The sequence below is a fragment of the Centropristis striata genome, chromosome 11, assembly GCF_030273125.1.
Source record: "Centropristis striata isolate RG_2023a ecotype Rhode Island chromosome 11, C.striata_1.0, whole genome shotgun sequence".
Taxonomy (NCBI): Eukaryota; Metazoa; Chordata; class Actinopteri; order Perciformes; family Serranidae; genus Centropristis; species Centropristis striata.
The window spans coordinates 29,031,856-29,048,665 of NC_081527.1; the positions used below are offsets into that span (position 1 = coordinate 29,031,856).

Here is a 16,810-nt window from a genome sequence, read left to right on the forward strand (position 1 = left end):
TCTACATAATTGCCAGAAGTGAGATAGTTATGAGGCCGTTGTGAAGGAAGTGACATAGTTACATAAAAACGTGAGGCACGGAATTTACGTGACGTTTAAATCAGTTCTCCTAGGTGAAAGTCTGATATCTGTCCACTCCTACTTCAACCGTGTTTTGTACTGTGTCTTGCCGTCATTCATAATTACAACAGACAATAGAGGGCAGGGGAGGAAAGTCTCAAATGTAAATATGGGTTGTTTTTTGCTGCCTGTACATAGGACCCATGTGGTCGTTTTTAAAGGTAGAGCAGTCTAAATAGAAAAAGCAAAAAAATGCTAATTTGACCTTGGCTTCTAGATGCCAACTGTTACCCAGACCGAAGATATTTCGGTCCAACTGCCAAGGTACTTTCTTAACGTATGCTTAGGTTTTTCAAAAGCTTTGTTGAAACTCTGTGTTTTCAGAACTTTTTGAAAAAGCTCAGTTTTCGGGCAGCATAAACCAAAGAGAAAATGATGGCTCCTGAAATTCTGCTGGTTCAGTTCGGCATATAAAATAAGGAAAGGAGGTGGAGAGACATGGAAGCGAGGGAAAAAATTGGGGGTTAGAGATGGGAGACAGAATTGTGAAGATAAAAAAAAGCAGTGGGAGATGGTTTTAAAAAAGTAAAAGAAAGTAGAGAGCAGTATAAAGAGACAGGTGAAAAAAGGTGGGGGGGTAGAGAAAGAGAGAGAGAGATACAGACGTACAGTGAGAGAGGTGGCTGTGTCTGTCTCCTTTTGTGTTCCACATGGATTCATCCCTTTCTGTCGGCCTTTCATTCACACTCCCTCGCTCGCTCACTCTGTCATTGTCATGCTCGCACTCTCTCTTTCTTTTCACCCTTTTCTTTTCGGCTCCTCGCCTTTTCACCCGTGCTCTATTCGTCTCCGTCCTCCTCGAGAGCCCGTCACTCCTCTTCCTCCCCTCGTTCAACTCCTCTTACTTTGAGCTTTGTTTCCTTCCTCCCCGTCGTGTTTTATGTATTTTTACTCACTCTTCTTGCCAGATTTTCTCTCTTCTGTCTGCAGTATCAATCCGTTTCCTCTCTGAAAGTTTTTTTTTTCAATCAGTGATATTTAAAGTTGGGGCTGTATAATTAGAGGAAAATCTAATTTGTTTTCATCAGAACAATATTTAGATTGTGTTTCCTCTATGTAAATTGATCTCAAGGCCTATTTTTTGTTGTGAACATGGTGTTAAACAAGGTGCATTTTTTAACAAGCAAAACCAGAAACTTATTTCTCTGTGGAAAAAAAATCACATTGCTTGTTGTTGTTTTTTTAACAATTCAGTTTGAGAAAGGCCAAGATACAAGTAGAGGTATTTAGTTATACATTGAAAAATTTACTTTTTTGTGTAAGCATTACAACTACTTAACTTTACCAAAAGTCGGTGAAAATTCTCACAATAAAGGTCATATCTGACGATTTTGATATCAGTAATTTCAGCTCTGTATGTTAGCTACATGAGCTAAAGTGCCGTTAGCTTCACAGACTGACAGCCCAAGCTACTTGCACAGCTATAAAGTAGCCTACTCTACCTTTTTCAGAATGTATAATGTTGCAGGCCTACAACAGTGATATGATGTGTTAAGAAGTTTAACTGGAAGATAACAACCACTTTCCATCAACCGCCATGCTCTTAAACAAGCAAGCTAACATGCTAACGGGAGCCTGTCTATGTTCCCCGGGTCCTATATTCCCCGTGTCCTATGTCCCCCTGTCTGTATGAGACTGGGAAACATAGGACCTTTTTTGGGAAAAGCGGGGGAAAAGGGTCCTATGTTCCCCGCTTTGTATGAGACTGGGAAACATAGGACCTTTTTTGGGAAAAGCGGGGGAAAAGGGTCCTATGTTCCCCAGTCTCATACAAAGCGGGGAACATAGGACCCTTTTTCCCTGCTTTTCCCAAAAAGGGTCCTATGCTCCCTGCTTTTACCAAAAAGGGTCCTATGTTCCCCGGTCTGTTACTTTTTCCACCATTACTGCCAAATTCCATGGCAAATAGGCCTAACCCTAACCCTATTTAAAAAGCCAAAAATTAACTGCAAAATTAACCAGAAAGTAGCTGCTGTGCAAATTTAAGTTTTGGGCTGCTTGAGCTAAGATGGGCCATGCGACGGTAGGCCTGCTGGCCTTGATTGATAGATTGCTACAGGAGAACATAGGACCCTTTTTGGGAGAAACGGGGACCATAGGACCCGGGGAACATAGGGATGACCCCCATGCTAACTGTCTAGCATTAGCTTCCCGATGTGACTAGCTACACTCACCACTCTCTTGTCTGTTTGAAAGGCAGAACAATTTCTAGCTTTTCAAACATCAAAAAAAGATATTTCCTTCTTGTGGAAAGCTTAAAAAACATGAAGTTTTTACCTCCTGCTCGATATCCGCTAACTATCTGTCATGCTGCCGAGCTAACAGCAAATTTATAAGTGCCGCTCTGTTGGTTGGTTTTAACGGCAAAAGACCATTTTTTACAACTTTACTTGGAGACTTTTTATCAGCTGAGCATTAACAGTTTTGTTTTGTAGTTCAAGGGGTTAGGGTTAAAGTAAAATTACCATCTCTACTTTATGTAAAAACTTGTTGAGTCTTGATGTGATTTGCAGCACATGAGATTTGAAAGTTCAAATCCTGATTGAAATGCAAAGAGATCAATCTTTAATCTCTTTTTAATGGAATTATTCATGTTGCAATCCCTCTTATCAGTTAATAGATGTCTTATATTAACCCTGAAATAACATATCTGCTTTACTGTTATATTTTCCACTGGTAATAATTAATTTCCTGTTTTCTATTTTCTTATTCTGACCGTTTGCTATTTAAGAGGATTATGTCGTTGTTAGTCGCTTTTAATTAATTAGCCTTAAATTCAATTCCAGGCAGAATGAATTGGATTTGAGGGTCCAAGATAATTAAATTCTTGTTGTCTCACGTGTTAGCCTACTATTCCTCTGCACTTCCCATAAGTTGTGTCTGATATCAAATTGGCTATTTTTTTGTGCTTTGTTATTTAATTTTATCTATAATTTATTCCAGGTAGCATTCATTTGTCTCTCTGAAACATGCTGTCATCCTGACAGTGCTCTTCATGCCTGCTGTTTTTTTTATCTTCCTCCTTCCTTCCCTCTGTTCCCTCCTTTTCCTTCTTACTCCATACATCCTCGCTCTGCCCTTCTCCTCCTCTTCTATCGCCCCCACCTCCTTCCCCACTTCGCCTCTTCCTCCATCCCTCTTTCTCCCTCCTCCGTTCAACCCAGAGCAATTCCATCTCTCTCCCAGCAAACAAAGGGAGCTAATGACATGCTGACACCGAGCCCGATGATTGAATTCATTAGGCGTGCACAATAATTGCCAGGCGTGAGCGTGCACGCACCCATCTATTCAGAGGACAGCTGTCAAATAACAAGCTAGAGAGAATAGCTTTTTATTGTTGAGCTGGAAGAGAGAGGGAAAATGAATATAGAGAAAGAGTGAGAGAAGCACCTGTTGTGGAGGGGAAGAGAGAGAAAGAGCACTCAGCATGTCAATTAGGCTGCTGTGTTCATGCGGGGTTACTGGGAAGTTTACTGCCTGTGTGACGCACTTGGTATCACGATCCAGGTGCATGGCGTGTCGGATTTATTCTGTGGGTAGTGTGCGTGCTTCTGTCTGAATCCTTTTGGAAAAAAAACTATTGAGTTTTAAAGAATAAGAATAGAATTTGGCTTTACTAGGGCTGAAATAATTAGATTTGTGACGGGTTTAACAATAAAACTAAGACTGCCAGGGTTAAGTTAGCCATGTTATAGTCAGGGACTTGGATAAAAACTATAGTAAATCTAATGTAATGAGAGCGTTTTAATCCGTTAACCACCTTTGTGGAAATTGTAATCCAACTATAATCCTTGATCATATAGTTTGTTTTATTGAATAAATAGATTAATATATTATTTTTCAAACTATTTTCATAAATGTGAAAGTATGAGATACAAATATATGATTTAATGAAGCAACAAGTTTCTATTCTTGGCTAAATGAAACACTTTCATGTACAGGATCTTCTGCCTGTAGCAGTTTCTCAGTAATAGCCTTCAATCTGCTCCATGCCTTGCTTTATCTGCACCAAGACATAAAAGTCTTCAGGTAATGGCTGTGGCTCAGTAACTACAGCCTGTTGTCTACTGATTGCAGGGTTCGGGGGGCTCAGGTGGCTCAGGTGTCAATGACGATGTAAAGTTAGGAAAGCAATGTCTAAATTAAGCCTGATGTAGCTGTACATATAGGAGAAAAATCCTTCTCACTTCCATACAGTGAGATATACAGCTTATTATTGAAACACTGGTAGGCTATTGCATCAGTACTATTTAGTTGGTTTCATATCAGCATTAAGACTGACAAAGTCCGATCGTTGCATCTCTAGCTGTCGGTTTGATCCCCGGCTCCTCCTGATGAAAAACATCATGAATATCTGCAGCATGTTGCACGGTAGCTTGCTGCAATCAGTGTGTGAGTGTGTATGTTTGTGTGTATCGGTGAATGAGAGGCAAAATAGTGAAGTGCATTTAATATTATGCTATATTTATGCTCCTGCGTATTTGTGATTTTACATATTGTAGAAATTCATATTGCAATCTTGAATAAATTACTCCGGTACTTGCATTTATTCTGATTGGTGGACCTGAAACACTGTTATTTCTGATTGGTGGAGCAAGTTACAGTCTCCAGTGTACTTGAAATGGTTCCTATGTGAAGGGCTGCAGCCAGTAGCTGCGATAATATTTGATGAAAAGTAGCTTCAGGCTACGCATCAGACACAAACAACACAGTCTGTATCTGTTCCATATGTAGATTAGGAGCTCCACATATTAATGCATTACTTTTGATCGTTACAATCTCAATTTTCGTCATCTTGCCTCACTTTGACTTTTTCTCTTCCGAAAACCTCTGATTTACTGGCCCTGAAATCTGAAGCCAACACATCATACCCTGAATCATTCTGCTAAAAATCCCTTTCAGTTCGATACTTTCCTAAAAGTTTTACACATGGTTTGGTATTGATGGACCAGATCATTGAGCCTTGATTATAGAAGATAAATCCATGCCTGCTTGTACTAAGTACCTGATTTAACACCTAGGAACGCTGCTCTGTTTAACACTAATATATCTGATGTAGCTAATGAGCTTGCACTCTGATTTACCTCCCTGCTATCTGCTCGGTTGCAATTTATATGCAAGTGCTTTTCATTAACCTCAAGTGGCCAAATGAATGTCTTTATATCTTTGGCCCTCTTCCTAACCCACACGAGCATGGTGAAAACATTGCAAGGCTGAAGGGGCTTCTCTGTTATTGCTTCAGGCTGGAATAAATACATGCTTGTTTTGTGTTTTATAATTCAGTATGTTTATGAGCTTTAACTGGTTTTCCATGTGATTTGTGTCTCTGTGGACTACTCATTTTTTGCTGTTGTTTCTGACTGGGTTATTTATTATCATATGTTGTGTTTTTCTAGATCCAGGAGGTTTGTTTTGTTGTAAAAGTCAAGAATCTGATCACTTTCTCTTTCTTTGTCCCCCCTCTCACAGAAGACAGAGGAGGATGAGTTGGTCCTGACTCCGGATGGGACCAGGGAGTTCCTGACTTTTGAGATCCCCCTCAGTGATTCGGGTTCAGCTGGGTTGGGTGTCAGCGTCAAAGGCAACCGCTCCAAGGAGAACCATGCTGACCTGGGCATCTTCGTCAAATCAATCATTAATGGAGGAGCAGCCTGCAAGGTATGAACTGTCTGCAGTATAAAGTCTTTGTTGTTTTTTTGCAAGATTTTAAATATGACAATGCAGAATAAAGTGATTTTGATGAAATAGCACTTTAGACTTAGATTTGCTTATTTTTTTCTGACGGATATGTTTATCATGCATGATTCATTCAAGGGTCGTCGTAAATCTGGTGACAATGTCTGTTTTTACAGTTTCTCACTATGATAAACGGCGTAATTTTGGCAATTTGAAAAACAAAACAAAAGCCGCCAGAAAGTGTTTCAAAGCATCTATTGTTCTCAGAAAGTTTTTTAAAAATATATCAGTCCAGGAATCCATTTTTCTATAAATGAATGAATAGTTTTTATTTTAGGGATCTTGCTCTTACAGAGTGGTTTAGAAGATGCAGATGTTTTCAGAGTTTAGTCAGGCACAGGCAACAGGCTTTATAGAACACAGACTTAGTTAAATATTAGGTCTGATTATTGACGATTTTCTGTATTTGAAGACATAATGCTTATTTCAGTTTGACCTGATGCACTTCCCTTTAAAGTGAGCAGCTGCTCATACCTGTTCGAGATAAACTCAACACTGTGTCTCTGTGTGCAGGTTATACTGTCATGCACACACACATTGAAAGGTCATAGAAGGCATTAAATATAACTTTCTGATATCTCCAGACAGCCTGTTAGAAAGTGACAGAATAAAAATGAGATGTGATGTAAGAAACTGGGAACATGGAGCAGAGTTGATGTTTAAAACCCCTCCATTCAGTTCGCCCTTGGCAGGGAAAGTAAAATGACTTTTCCGTTCCTTTGCAAATATGAAGAAAAGCTTCATCTGTGATAAAATCTATTAACACTGAGTGCCCTATTTTCTGTTGCTGTGTTGTACTCAATTCCAATAGTCTTTCAGCTTGATTGTTTCTCATACAAACAAGCTTGTGTTGACAGAACCTAATAATGGACTTAAAAGCACACTTCTCTGTAAGAGATTAGATCAGGACCAGAAACAGGATACACTCTGTGAGAGAGCCTGTTAGTCTGATTAGATAAAGGTTTTTGTTAAATTGGAGATATGGTTGCTTTTTATTTACCACACTTGTGCTATTAGAATAAAACAGCCTCCACTCTTTGTGCTATTATTATTACTATTATCATTAACTTTTTTGGGTGTGATTTCTTGTCCATCAACAGGACGGGCGGCTTCGAGTGAATGACCAGCTGATTGCCGTCAATGGAGAGTCGCTACTGGGCAAAACCAACCAGGACGCCATGGAGACGCTGCGCAAGTCCATGTCAACAGAAGGCAACAAGCGTGGGATGATCCAGCTCATCGTGGCCAGACGAGTGGCTAAAAGATCTGAGGTAAGGAGCACAATGAGAGACAGACTGGACCGCATTTTTTTGGCCATACCAACTGTTTTTCCCAAGTGCTTACTGTAGACGGGGAATATTTTATTCATATGAAATCAATACATTAGTCAGATTAATGCAATACTCAAAACAGTAATAAAAATATGCCTATCACTAACAAGATTATGCTGTTTTATAACTAGAGTAATATTTTTTGTAGTTGATTTACTATAGCATTTTAGTCACAGCATATATTATACTATATACATCACTAGATACATTTTATACAAGTGGTCACAAAGGTTACTTTACAGTGTGACCATTATGTCACATGTTAATTAATCAAAACATCAACAGCACTATTAAAATACTCCCCCTTCGAAATCATTGTAAAGGTTTAAACCACTAACCACAAAAAGTCCTATTTTAAATAAGGCTATTACGGACATATTGTAATGTAGCACATGTAAACTTAATGATTCATCCCTTTGTTTACCCTGTCTGAGCACATATGACCTTTTGCAGCACCAGCCTGCTTTTCGCTCGAGTTTCACACGTTCACACCTCCGAGCTGCAGAACTGTGGTGTTGACTGTTGACCCCTGAGCAGTTCCAGTGGAAAAACTGCAGGGGTAAACACCCTGCACAAGAACGTGTTAACATTTGTTACTGAGTAAAGTTACACAGTTACTGCTCAGGTTTTTCTTTACCAGTTGATCTGGGATTTTAACCAGAGTTCCAGATTTGAGTCTGAGATGATATGGAGGTGGTTTTAATATAGCCATTACATAAGCCATACATTTAATTTATTAACTTTAATCAAATGAAACAAGTTGGATTGTTTGAGGTCCTCGTTAAAATCATACTGGTTGTAATTACTGTATTTTTTTTAAATCAGAACTCGCCTGACAATTTTGTCCTAAATAAAGACACTTTTTGTGGAGTCATTGGGCAGCACTTCAATAAGAGCCTTTCTGTGATAAATGTGTAATACAACCTTAAGCAAACCACTGGGAAATACCCTCATGAACAGCAATGAATGGTTTCTTGAAATAAAAGTAAGTAGTCAGGTCATAGTAGTTCACCCACCCCTCCCACACACGCTCAGCTCCCTCGAGGCAGCTGCAGGAAAAAAAACATGGCTGCGAACGGAGCTACACAACTTTTTTTCCTCCCCTCAATGTCATGTTTTTACATTCTCGGTACACCTTGGCCTGTCGCCTGCTTGAAAGCCGAGGCTGAGTCTGTGAGCACCGCTGCCGTGTGTGTGTGTGCGGGGCGTGCACGTCCGTGTGCACGTGTATGCCTCTGGCACTGCCTGGCTTCCTCGCTCTCCTTTTCCAACCTGGTGTGTCAAAGTTTTGATTTCCCCTCGGCCCGTCTGGTAATTGAAAGCAGAGGCTAAGCCTGGAGGTGTGTTTTGTGTTTGTGTGTGTACACGCACACATCTTTGTGTCTGTGTGTGTAGTTGGGGCTTTTTGTACATCCTGCTTATGCATGTATGCATTTATTTTCAAGGATCTGTCTGTGTGTTCGTTCACAAACAGACACCCCGTGTGTATGTGCGTAATGCGGCCATGTCAAGGCAGTGAGACTCGGCAGACAGCATGGTGGATGAATAAAACTCGAGCGCTGGGAGTCTCGTCAATCTCTGCTTCACATGCAGAGCCGGAGGCATGGCCTGAGGCTGTCCAAGTGTCTGGCTATTTATAAGAAATACTGTCCAAGACACTCAGAGAGGAGGAAAACAACAATTTAATACACTCGTACTCAAAGAGACTGCTCAGAGCTGAGTTACAAAGTCCCTTTAGTGTCACTATAGATTCTTTAAACCTCAACCAGCTGCCCATCAAATATTTATTAAAATTAAATAACACCTAATTACTATGGGAAGAGAGCTGTGGCTTATTTTGACATATTGTCACACCCGCTGACATATGGCATCAAATAATCCTGTATTTACTTTCCTCTCCGTGTCTTCGTCCCCTGACAGCCGATCTCAAATCAATCTCAAATGTTTGCAGTTGCATAAATCACAAGCCCTACTGCTCCCATTCCTTCCTCCATCCCCATAGAAACAGTGAACCCAGAGCAGCTGACTTCCTCATCACCGTTGGCACCCGATGGGATCGAGACCTTCCCGAAGCTCAATTATCAGCCTGAATATGCAATGAGCTGCAGCGTGATTTGTCAATGCAGCCTCACTATGGCAAATCCCCCTCGGCTATTACTGAGGCGTTTCACCTCGGCCCCTCAGTCGGCCAATTCATTAACTATCTCATTGAAAGTCAAGAGCAGCTGAATGCCAACAGTCGCAGCACCATATGGCGATCTTAGAAATGAGTTGATTTCCATGAAAGATTTGTTGCATAGGTTCGATATATTCTGTGAGCTGTGATTCATGCCAGTTCACTTGTCCAGTAAATGACCTGATTCATTTTCACCTATAGTTAATGATGAAATCCTAATAGAATATGAAATACTTAATCGAATACTAGACCAATTAAAGGATGTTGGTCTGATCAGAATTTAGTCTTTAATCTTTGACTACTATACCCACCACTACTGCCCCTGCTGTACTATTTTCTACTGGAACAGTTAGTTACTTACTAAAGAAACCATTTTTTTACTAAAATGGATAGTTCAGATTTTGTAAGTGTGATTGTATGAGGTACTTATCCGTAGTCATTGTACTATGCCCAGTACATGACGGTCAGCACATCCCAATTAGAGAAGAAGACGGGAGAACCGTTATGGATGCTAAGCTATTCTCTCTAACAGACTCCTTCCACAAAACCCCTAATTCTACCTTACAGAACACTTGGGTTGCAGGTCTACCGCAGCCTTCTAGTTTACTTTCTGTGATTGTTTGACTTCGGTGAATCTGAACTTACCCTATAAAACACCAAAGTTCTGGATATTCTACCTGTCAGGGGAAGCTAATTTGTGGTTGTTCAGTAAGTTAAATTATTCCTACTCCGGCGATTCTAAACAAGCAGCTTTCTAGTCTGAAATCCACTTCATTGCACCCCAGGCTTCTGCCAGCCTCCTAATGCGCCCACATAAGTATTCTTCTGTAAACTGGACTTGTTTGTTTTCATCAGAATCTGTTCGGCGGTGGCTATTACAGCACCTCAACAATTTAGTGAGCTGAAAGGATCATTGGGCAAAGACCTTCTGCCAAAATCGAATCCCAGCCTAGCCTAGTTATGGTCATTGATCGGAGTCATTTGGCTCCAGCATCGACTCCAGTGTTATCGCTCGTTATGCAAGGCCGGCGATGATGGTTATCTTTATGGCAAGAGCTGTCATCACCTTCAGTAATGAATGCAGAGACCATAACAAATCAATACAGTCAACTATCCAATGGACAAACAATGAGGCGGAAGACACACACACCTTCCCAGGCGGTGGGTGTGTGTTAATGTGTGACAAGGCCAGCAAATGGTCCATTTGTCCAGCAAACAAGGGAGTGTCATCATGGGCCCAGAGGGAAATGTCAAGATGCTAGCAAGCTTACCATCCCCTGAGGGGCAGCGCCAACTCGCTAACAGCCTGTGGCTTAAGAGCCTATTGGAAATCCATGCTCATTTATCATGGTTATCACACTGCTAGCATTAGCGTGGACTGCCCTTGTGTCCTTCCAGTACTGGTTAGCCAGTGGCTAACACGTTTGTGTATAGATCATGGACATTTTTCCAGTTTGGACTTAGATTTATTGCCACAGGTGTAGCACATTGATTAACTTTCTACTCTATTTATTCTTTGTAAACTCTTTGAATTAATGTTACAGAGACCAGTCATCTTATATACTCGTGTTGGCACAGTGCCAGTTATTCTTGGAACATGACAACAGTCAAAACATTGTCCATAGATGGTAAACATGTCATATAGATTGTGTATGTGTCGGGTGTAGTTATGCTGGTCCGCGTTATCAGCTTATATGGTCAACAATGATAGCTGAAATCCCCAACCAGTGATTAGCTATAACACAGTTCTATTCCTGATATGTTAGTATGGCTGGGCGATATGGACCAAAAGTCATATCCCGATATATTTAGGCTGAATATTGATATACGATATATATGCCGATATTTTTATCGCAAAGTGAGAGCAAATGTTCAGTCAAAGTCGAAGATGATAAATATGACATGTCACAAGTAGTTTTCTTGAAACCATTTATTGAAGTGAACATAAATACTATATAACAACAGGAGCACCTTTTTTAAACATTAAAAGCTCCATAAAGTGCATATTTAAATAACAAAATATATTAAATGAAAATAGCCTATGAAATAAAGTAGGCCAATCTTTTTCTGAAATAAATATATTTATATGAGAAAAGAATAACTCACATTACAAAAGAACTAAATATGACAAACCCTAGTAAGGGCAGTATTTATATATAAAGAAAGAAACAAAAATTCTACTATATCAATACATGCGATATGGTCTAATTCCATTTCACGTTAAGAAATATATGGATTTATTTATATATCCATATATCGTCCAGCCCTATATGTTAGTATACCTAACCATAATTAAGCTAACATGTTGGTTGAGCACGGACAAAGGAAACACAGAATAACACTCTATACCTTCTCAAAGGGCTTCACATATTTATCAACTGTTCAAAACGAATATGACACAAGTTTTCTAACTATTGCTGCATCGACAATCCTCTGCACAGAGGCCAGAACAGTAAATAATATCATACAGTACATAAAAAAAGAGGAATTAATCATTGAATTTACCTGACTATGGAAGCACAAAGATTCAGTTACTAATAACTCTTCTAATATCACCTCCTTCCTCATTCAGGAGACACCAGGGAGCCCGCTGGGGGGCAGTCAGCAGATCATGAACACCTCCCTGGATGACCACGAGCGCCGGATCTCCCACTCCTTGTATGGAGGACTCGAGGGCCTTGATGACAACTTGATGCCACGACAAGGCATGATGCCACGTACAATAGGTAGGATTGACATATCATTTGTCATAGCTTTATCTTGTTTCACTGTTTATTTACATTGTTGATCGATTTCAGACTAATGCCATGCTATATTCCTGTGCTAAAACTGCTGCTTATTATTATAAGTTGAATATCAGTATAGGTTCATATCAATGCTACTATAGCAGATTTTAATGCAGCATTTACATCTCTTTTCTGTTGGTGCGTGTTTTCCTGGTAGATTCTTTACTCTTAGCTGTCAGGGTTTGTCAACAGAGAATATGGGCTGTCATCTGGTCTCAGTTGCCATCATGACTCAGTGGCTTTTAGTGTCTCGGAAAATGTCAGAGAGAGAGACAGAGATGGAAAAATGGCCCCTGGACAGTTTGTTGTTGCAGATACCCCGCTAGTGATTGATTCTTTTTTGCAGATTTTGTTGTAGGTGATTTAATCCGTCATTGCTCAAACACACTCTGACTATGTGTGTGGAGGTGAAGAGATGAGTAAGCATATTTGTGTCCGTGTGTGAGAGCATTCCACACATCTGTAAAGGATTGCATGTGTGTAGCACTTGAATGATTGATGGATGGGTGGTGAAGTTGTCTAATGTGAAGAAAGGCTTCTGTACACCAGATGGTATAACTGCAAGAAAGTAGATAATGACCAATTATCCCCATACCTTTTCTTTGCTTTATTTTGCTTAAGAGCAAAATTAATTTGTTATTAGGGATACTTTGACCACTTCTTCTGCTGAATTATGTTCTATTATTAAGAAGAACACACAAAAATACCTTAAAGGCTAATTAATTAAGCAGAGGAAGACTTGGATAAGTTGCTTCACAAACTTTTAATCAGTTTTTCTTTCTTTTTAAATTAGCTCCTAACATCTCTGCCTCATTAATCAATGCAACATAATGTGAAAGTGTGAACTCTGTTTTTTTCTTTCATGCAAATTGGTTGACACTGACACTCTGTTGTTAGTTCAGACAAAAAAGTGTGAGTTGTGACTGACAGAGGAAGTGCTAATAGGTGAAGTTCCAGCACGCTTCCTCAGTGGCTGCGTTCGTTCAAGCTTAACAAACAACAAGGACTCATAATGAGCGTACAGGGTCGGGAGGGAAAGCACAAGGCTGATATGCAGGAGATTCAGCAGGTGACTGCTCAACAGTGGCAAACAAGATCATTGTCACTAAGCCGACCAGACGGGCTGATGTCTGTATCTACACATCTGAAGGCTTTTAGAACAGCTGAAGTGCTGATACAGTCAGGAATAACATAAAATGACTATATATACAGTTGAAAATCAACATGGTGCTGCAGCTGCACACATTCAGACATACAGCAGCAATAGTACCTGGAAGCTGGAGAGAAAAAGTGAAAGAAAGCAAAGAAAGTTATAACAGATTAACCCATTTAAGCCGCATTTCTACCATTAAAACCGAGGACGCTCTTGCGTTACTCTACCATTAAAGCCGGGAAATCGATTACGTCGTTTTGTAGTATTTGTAGTTTTTTCCACCTGTTTTCGGTCTCTTGGCCAATGAAATGCATCAGACTACATGTGGGAATGTCGCAATGCAACATGGGACTGTTCCAGAACTTTGAAATCATGGCTGAAGACGACTATAGCGGAGGGAGCTCAGATATAACAGCTATAAGCTCTCAAATACTTTTTGAATTTCGTTTCTGCTACAGAGGCTGAAAAATCTATTATTTAGTAGGAAACGCTGACACTTCTGTTGAATTTCCAGAAAAACGTTGGGTTTTTAGGGGGTTGTTTTAAAATCGTCCATAGGTTTTGCAGGCATTGTTTCCAGCCATTTAGGCATAAATGGGTTAAAAGCAAAGTTGCTAGTGGTTTGTCACTCTGCTCTCAATCTTCCCTTAAATAGAATTAAATATTTTTCAGAATGGAACTTAAAGAATATAAAGGATTAAACAAAACATAATAGCAATACATTTTTAGTTTTTTCTAGCCCTAAAGGCCAGACAGAATGCAGTGTTGCTGGGATTCGAGAGGCTCCCTGAGCCAAGTGGACAGAAGAATGTATAAGGATGAATAAGGTCACAGAGATAATGATCAAGCAGCTTTGTGTGTCACTGTGAGGATTTTGGACTCGATGCAGGAGGGAGCAGGAAGCCAGTGTAGGTTCAGTAAGATTGGAGTTATATTGGAAGGATGTGTAAAAATACGGACAGCACATTTTGGAACATCCTGAAGTTTATTGTAATGCAGTGATATATGAAGGGAGACAGAAGAATTGCAGTGATCTAATATGGAGGTAATGAAAGCAGTTTTTCGGCATCAGGTTGTGACAAGAAAGGACTTATTTTTGCGATATTGCCAAGATTGCGAATGAGGTTTTGTTAATTTTATTTATATGTGATACAAAAAAGGGCTGGCTGTAGAACATGACACAAAAGTTTCAAATGAGATAGGACTGGGATACTGGACTACTGACAATGGTTAGATTGAAGTTCAGTCTTTCCCCTTCATTCAATCGCTGCTGCTGAATTACGTGCGCTGCTGCTGACTAATGATGACGTTAGTTTTGACTTGTTTTGAGTCATCAACTAGTGCATCAAATCCTGTCGGACCCTCTTAGGACATCAACGTAAAAGGTAACTTTCAAGCTTATACACAGTCTATACAGCGAGTAGCACAGGAAACGTAACGTCAACGTAACAGCGTAGCTCCTTTGGGCAGTGAGCGGCAATGTTGCCAACTTAGCAACTTTGTTGCTAGATTTATCGACTTTTCAGACCCCACTTGCGACTATTTTTCAAAACTAGTGACAAATCTAGCAGCTTTTTCTGGCGTTACTGGAGACTTTCAGAGATTCGTTCTTACTCCTCTTAAAGAGTCGCCATCCCCAGCGACTCATTAAGAGGAGTAAGAACGAGTCGAATTGCTCCAGTCCTCCTGCAGCAGTCTCTCCCAGCTGCAGTCACAGAGCCGGAGGGGATGTTAACCCCTTAGCGTCCAGTCTGCAAATCGCGAATGCGCGAAGTCGCCACTGGCTGGTTTACAGTCCATGTCTCTTTTGAGTCACTTTAGCCAGTCCTGAGGCCGAATTAAGGAGGAGGGTTGAAATTGTGACAGGAGACAGTTCTAAACATATTTAGGGCGTTTTTTACTCACATTTTGTCTTCCCCACAACGTTATTCCTCTCTCCTACAGTGTCCATTACAAGTACATGCACATGATAAATTATGCAAATTAGGCGATGACATCATTTAGTGACTTCTAGCGACTTTTTGGACAGCCAATAGCTACTTTCCTTACTGAGGAGTTGGCAACACTGCTCAGGGCCACGGACACAGCAGCACCGCTGCTGAAAAAAATTCTAGGGGAAACACTGAAGTTGCTTTCTTTATTTACAGTTGAAATAGTGTAATCCCTATTTTTATTAGTTGATTTTTAGGAAGTTTGGCTGCACCCCAGTTCTGATAGCATTCAAACAGGCAGAGAGGTGTCATTCGGTCAAATCAGGCTCGGTTGATACAAACACACACTTCAGTCCAGGAGGATCAGAATACTGATGCCTGCAGAGACAACTGAAGTCAGGAGGTTGTTGGTTAGCCTGCCTTCTGCTCTTTCAGTTCTAAAGCCTGACTGAAGAGGCCCTAACAAGTGGTGAGTGGAGATATATAGTTAGTTATTCAGCTGCTCTGAAGTTGTGTGTTCTAAGATTTTGGCCAGGAAGTGCAGATTGGAGGTAGGTCTGCAGATGGTTGCCAAAATCACAGCCAGTTTTTTTTTCTTTTCCTTCTGTATGGTAGTAATAACAGCAGTTTCTAGTTGGGAAGGGACATTACCACAAGGAGTTGTTGATGATGGTGGCGGTAATGTGTTGGTTAACTGAAGCTAGGATCATTTTGAAGTAATGAAGAGGGAGCAGGATCAAGGAAACAGGTGGTGGCCCTCATTGTAGAGGTGAGTTTAGATGGGCAGTTGCATTTAACAGTGATTGTATTTAAACTGGATCGGCCACTGGAGGGAGGATGGAAATTGGGAAAATCAATTGGAGCAGAGACCGAAGCAGAGCTCATGCTGCAATTAATGTCTGTAATCTCGTTATTTGATTGTGGAGAATCGGGATTTGGGGTCAGTAGAGGCGTCACTTATTAGTTTCGAATAGCATGATGACTGAGCAGCTTCAAGGCATTATTGTAGTAAATCTGAAGTTGTAGATGGAACATGAGTCTGGACTATTTGTATTGCCTCTCCTGCTGATGCCTTGAAGTATACATATAAACCAGAGAGATGACTTGGTGAAGGAAATAATGTGCTTTTATAGCTGAAAACTTGATCAAAGATGGAGGGCCAACAGTTTTAGGAATCAGCAGAGGCGCTGACTGTGGACCGTCATGGAGCCAGTGATATTACTGAAGTTACTAGCAGTATGTCAGAGCTCTGACAGCCATGCTTGGCTAGGACGATGGGATTTTTTTCCAGGATATCAGTGGCCTTGGAGTTGCCACAGATTTTTTCATGATTGAATCCAATGAAACACAGCAATGCTTACCCTGAATGACCTCACCTCTGCTGTCATGGTGTTTAGTGACGTCACGCCCTCATCCTCTAAGGATTAAAAATATAGTGTGTGTGTGTTCCCTGACCCATCAAATACCATCACCTGCTGCTTTCTGATCCTCTGTCACATGTGTTTTTGACGTCATTAGAGGCTGGCAGGGCTAAGCAGGGAAATTAAGATGTCAGGGTGGCTCGGGTGGCCTGTTTC

At 40.5% G+C, this 16,810-nt stretch overlaps 1 protein-coding gene across 3 annotated transcripts in view; it reads left to right on the forward strand.

Annotated features, from left to right (window-relative positions):
• LOC131979811 (partitioning defective 3 homolog) overlaps positions 1 to 16,810 on the forward strand; it is a 293,005-nt gene that overhangs the window by 169,859 nt on the left and 106,336 nt on the right. For all 3 annotated transcript variants that reach the window (XR_009395141.1, XM_059343852.1, XM_059343853.1), the window contains 3 exons: positions 5,590 to 5,778; positions 6,957 to 7,127; positions 11,936 to 12,089. Coding sequence is in view for 2 of the 3 variants with exons in the window: in XM_059343852.1 (XP_059199835.1) it covers positions 5,590 to 5,778; positions 6,957 to 7,127; positions 11,936 to 12,089 (514 nt within the window). In the remaining variant the exon portion in view is untranslated. The remainder of the gene's footprint in view (positions 1 to 5,589; positions 5,779 to 6,956; positions 7,128 to 11,935; positions 12,090 to 16,810) is intronic.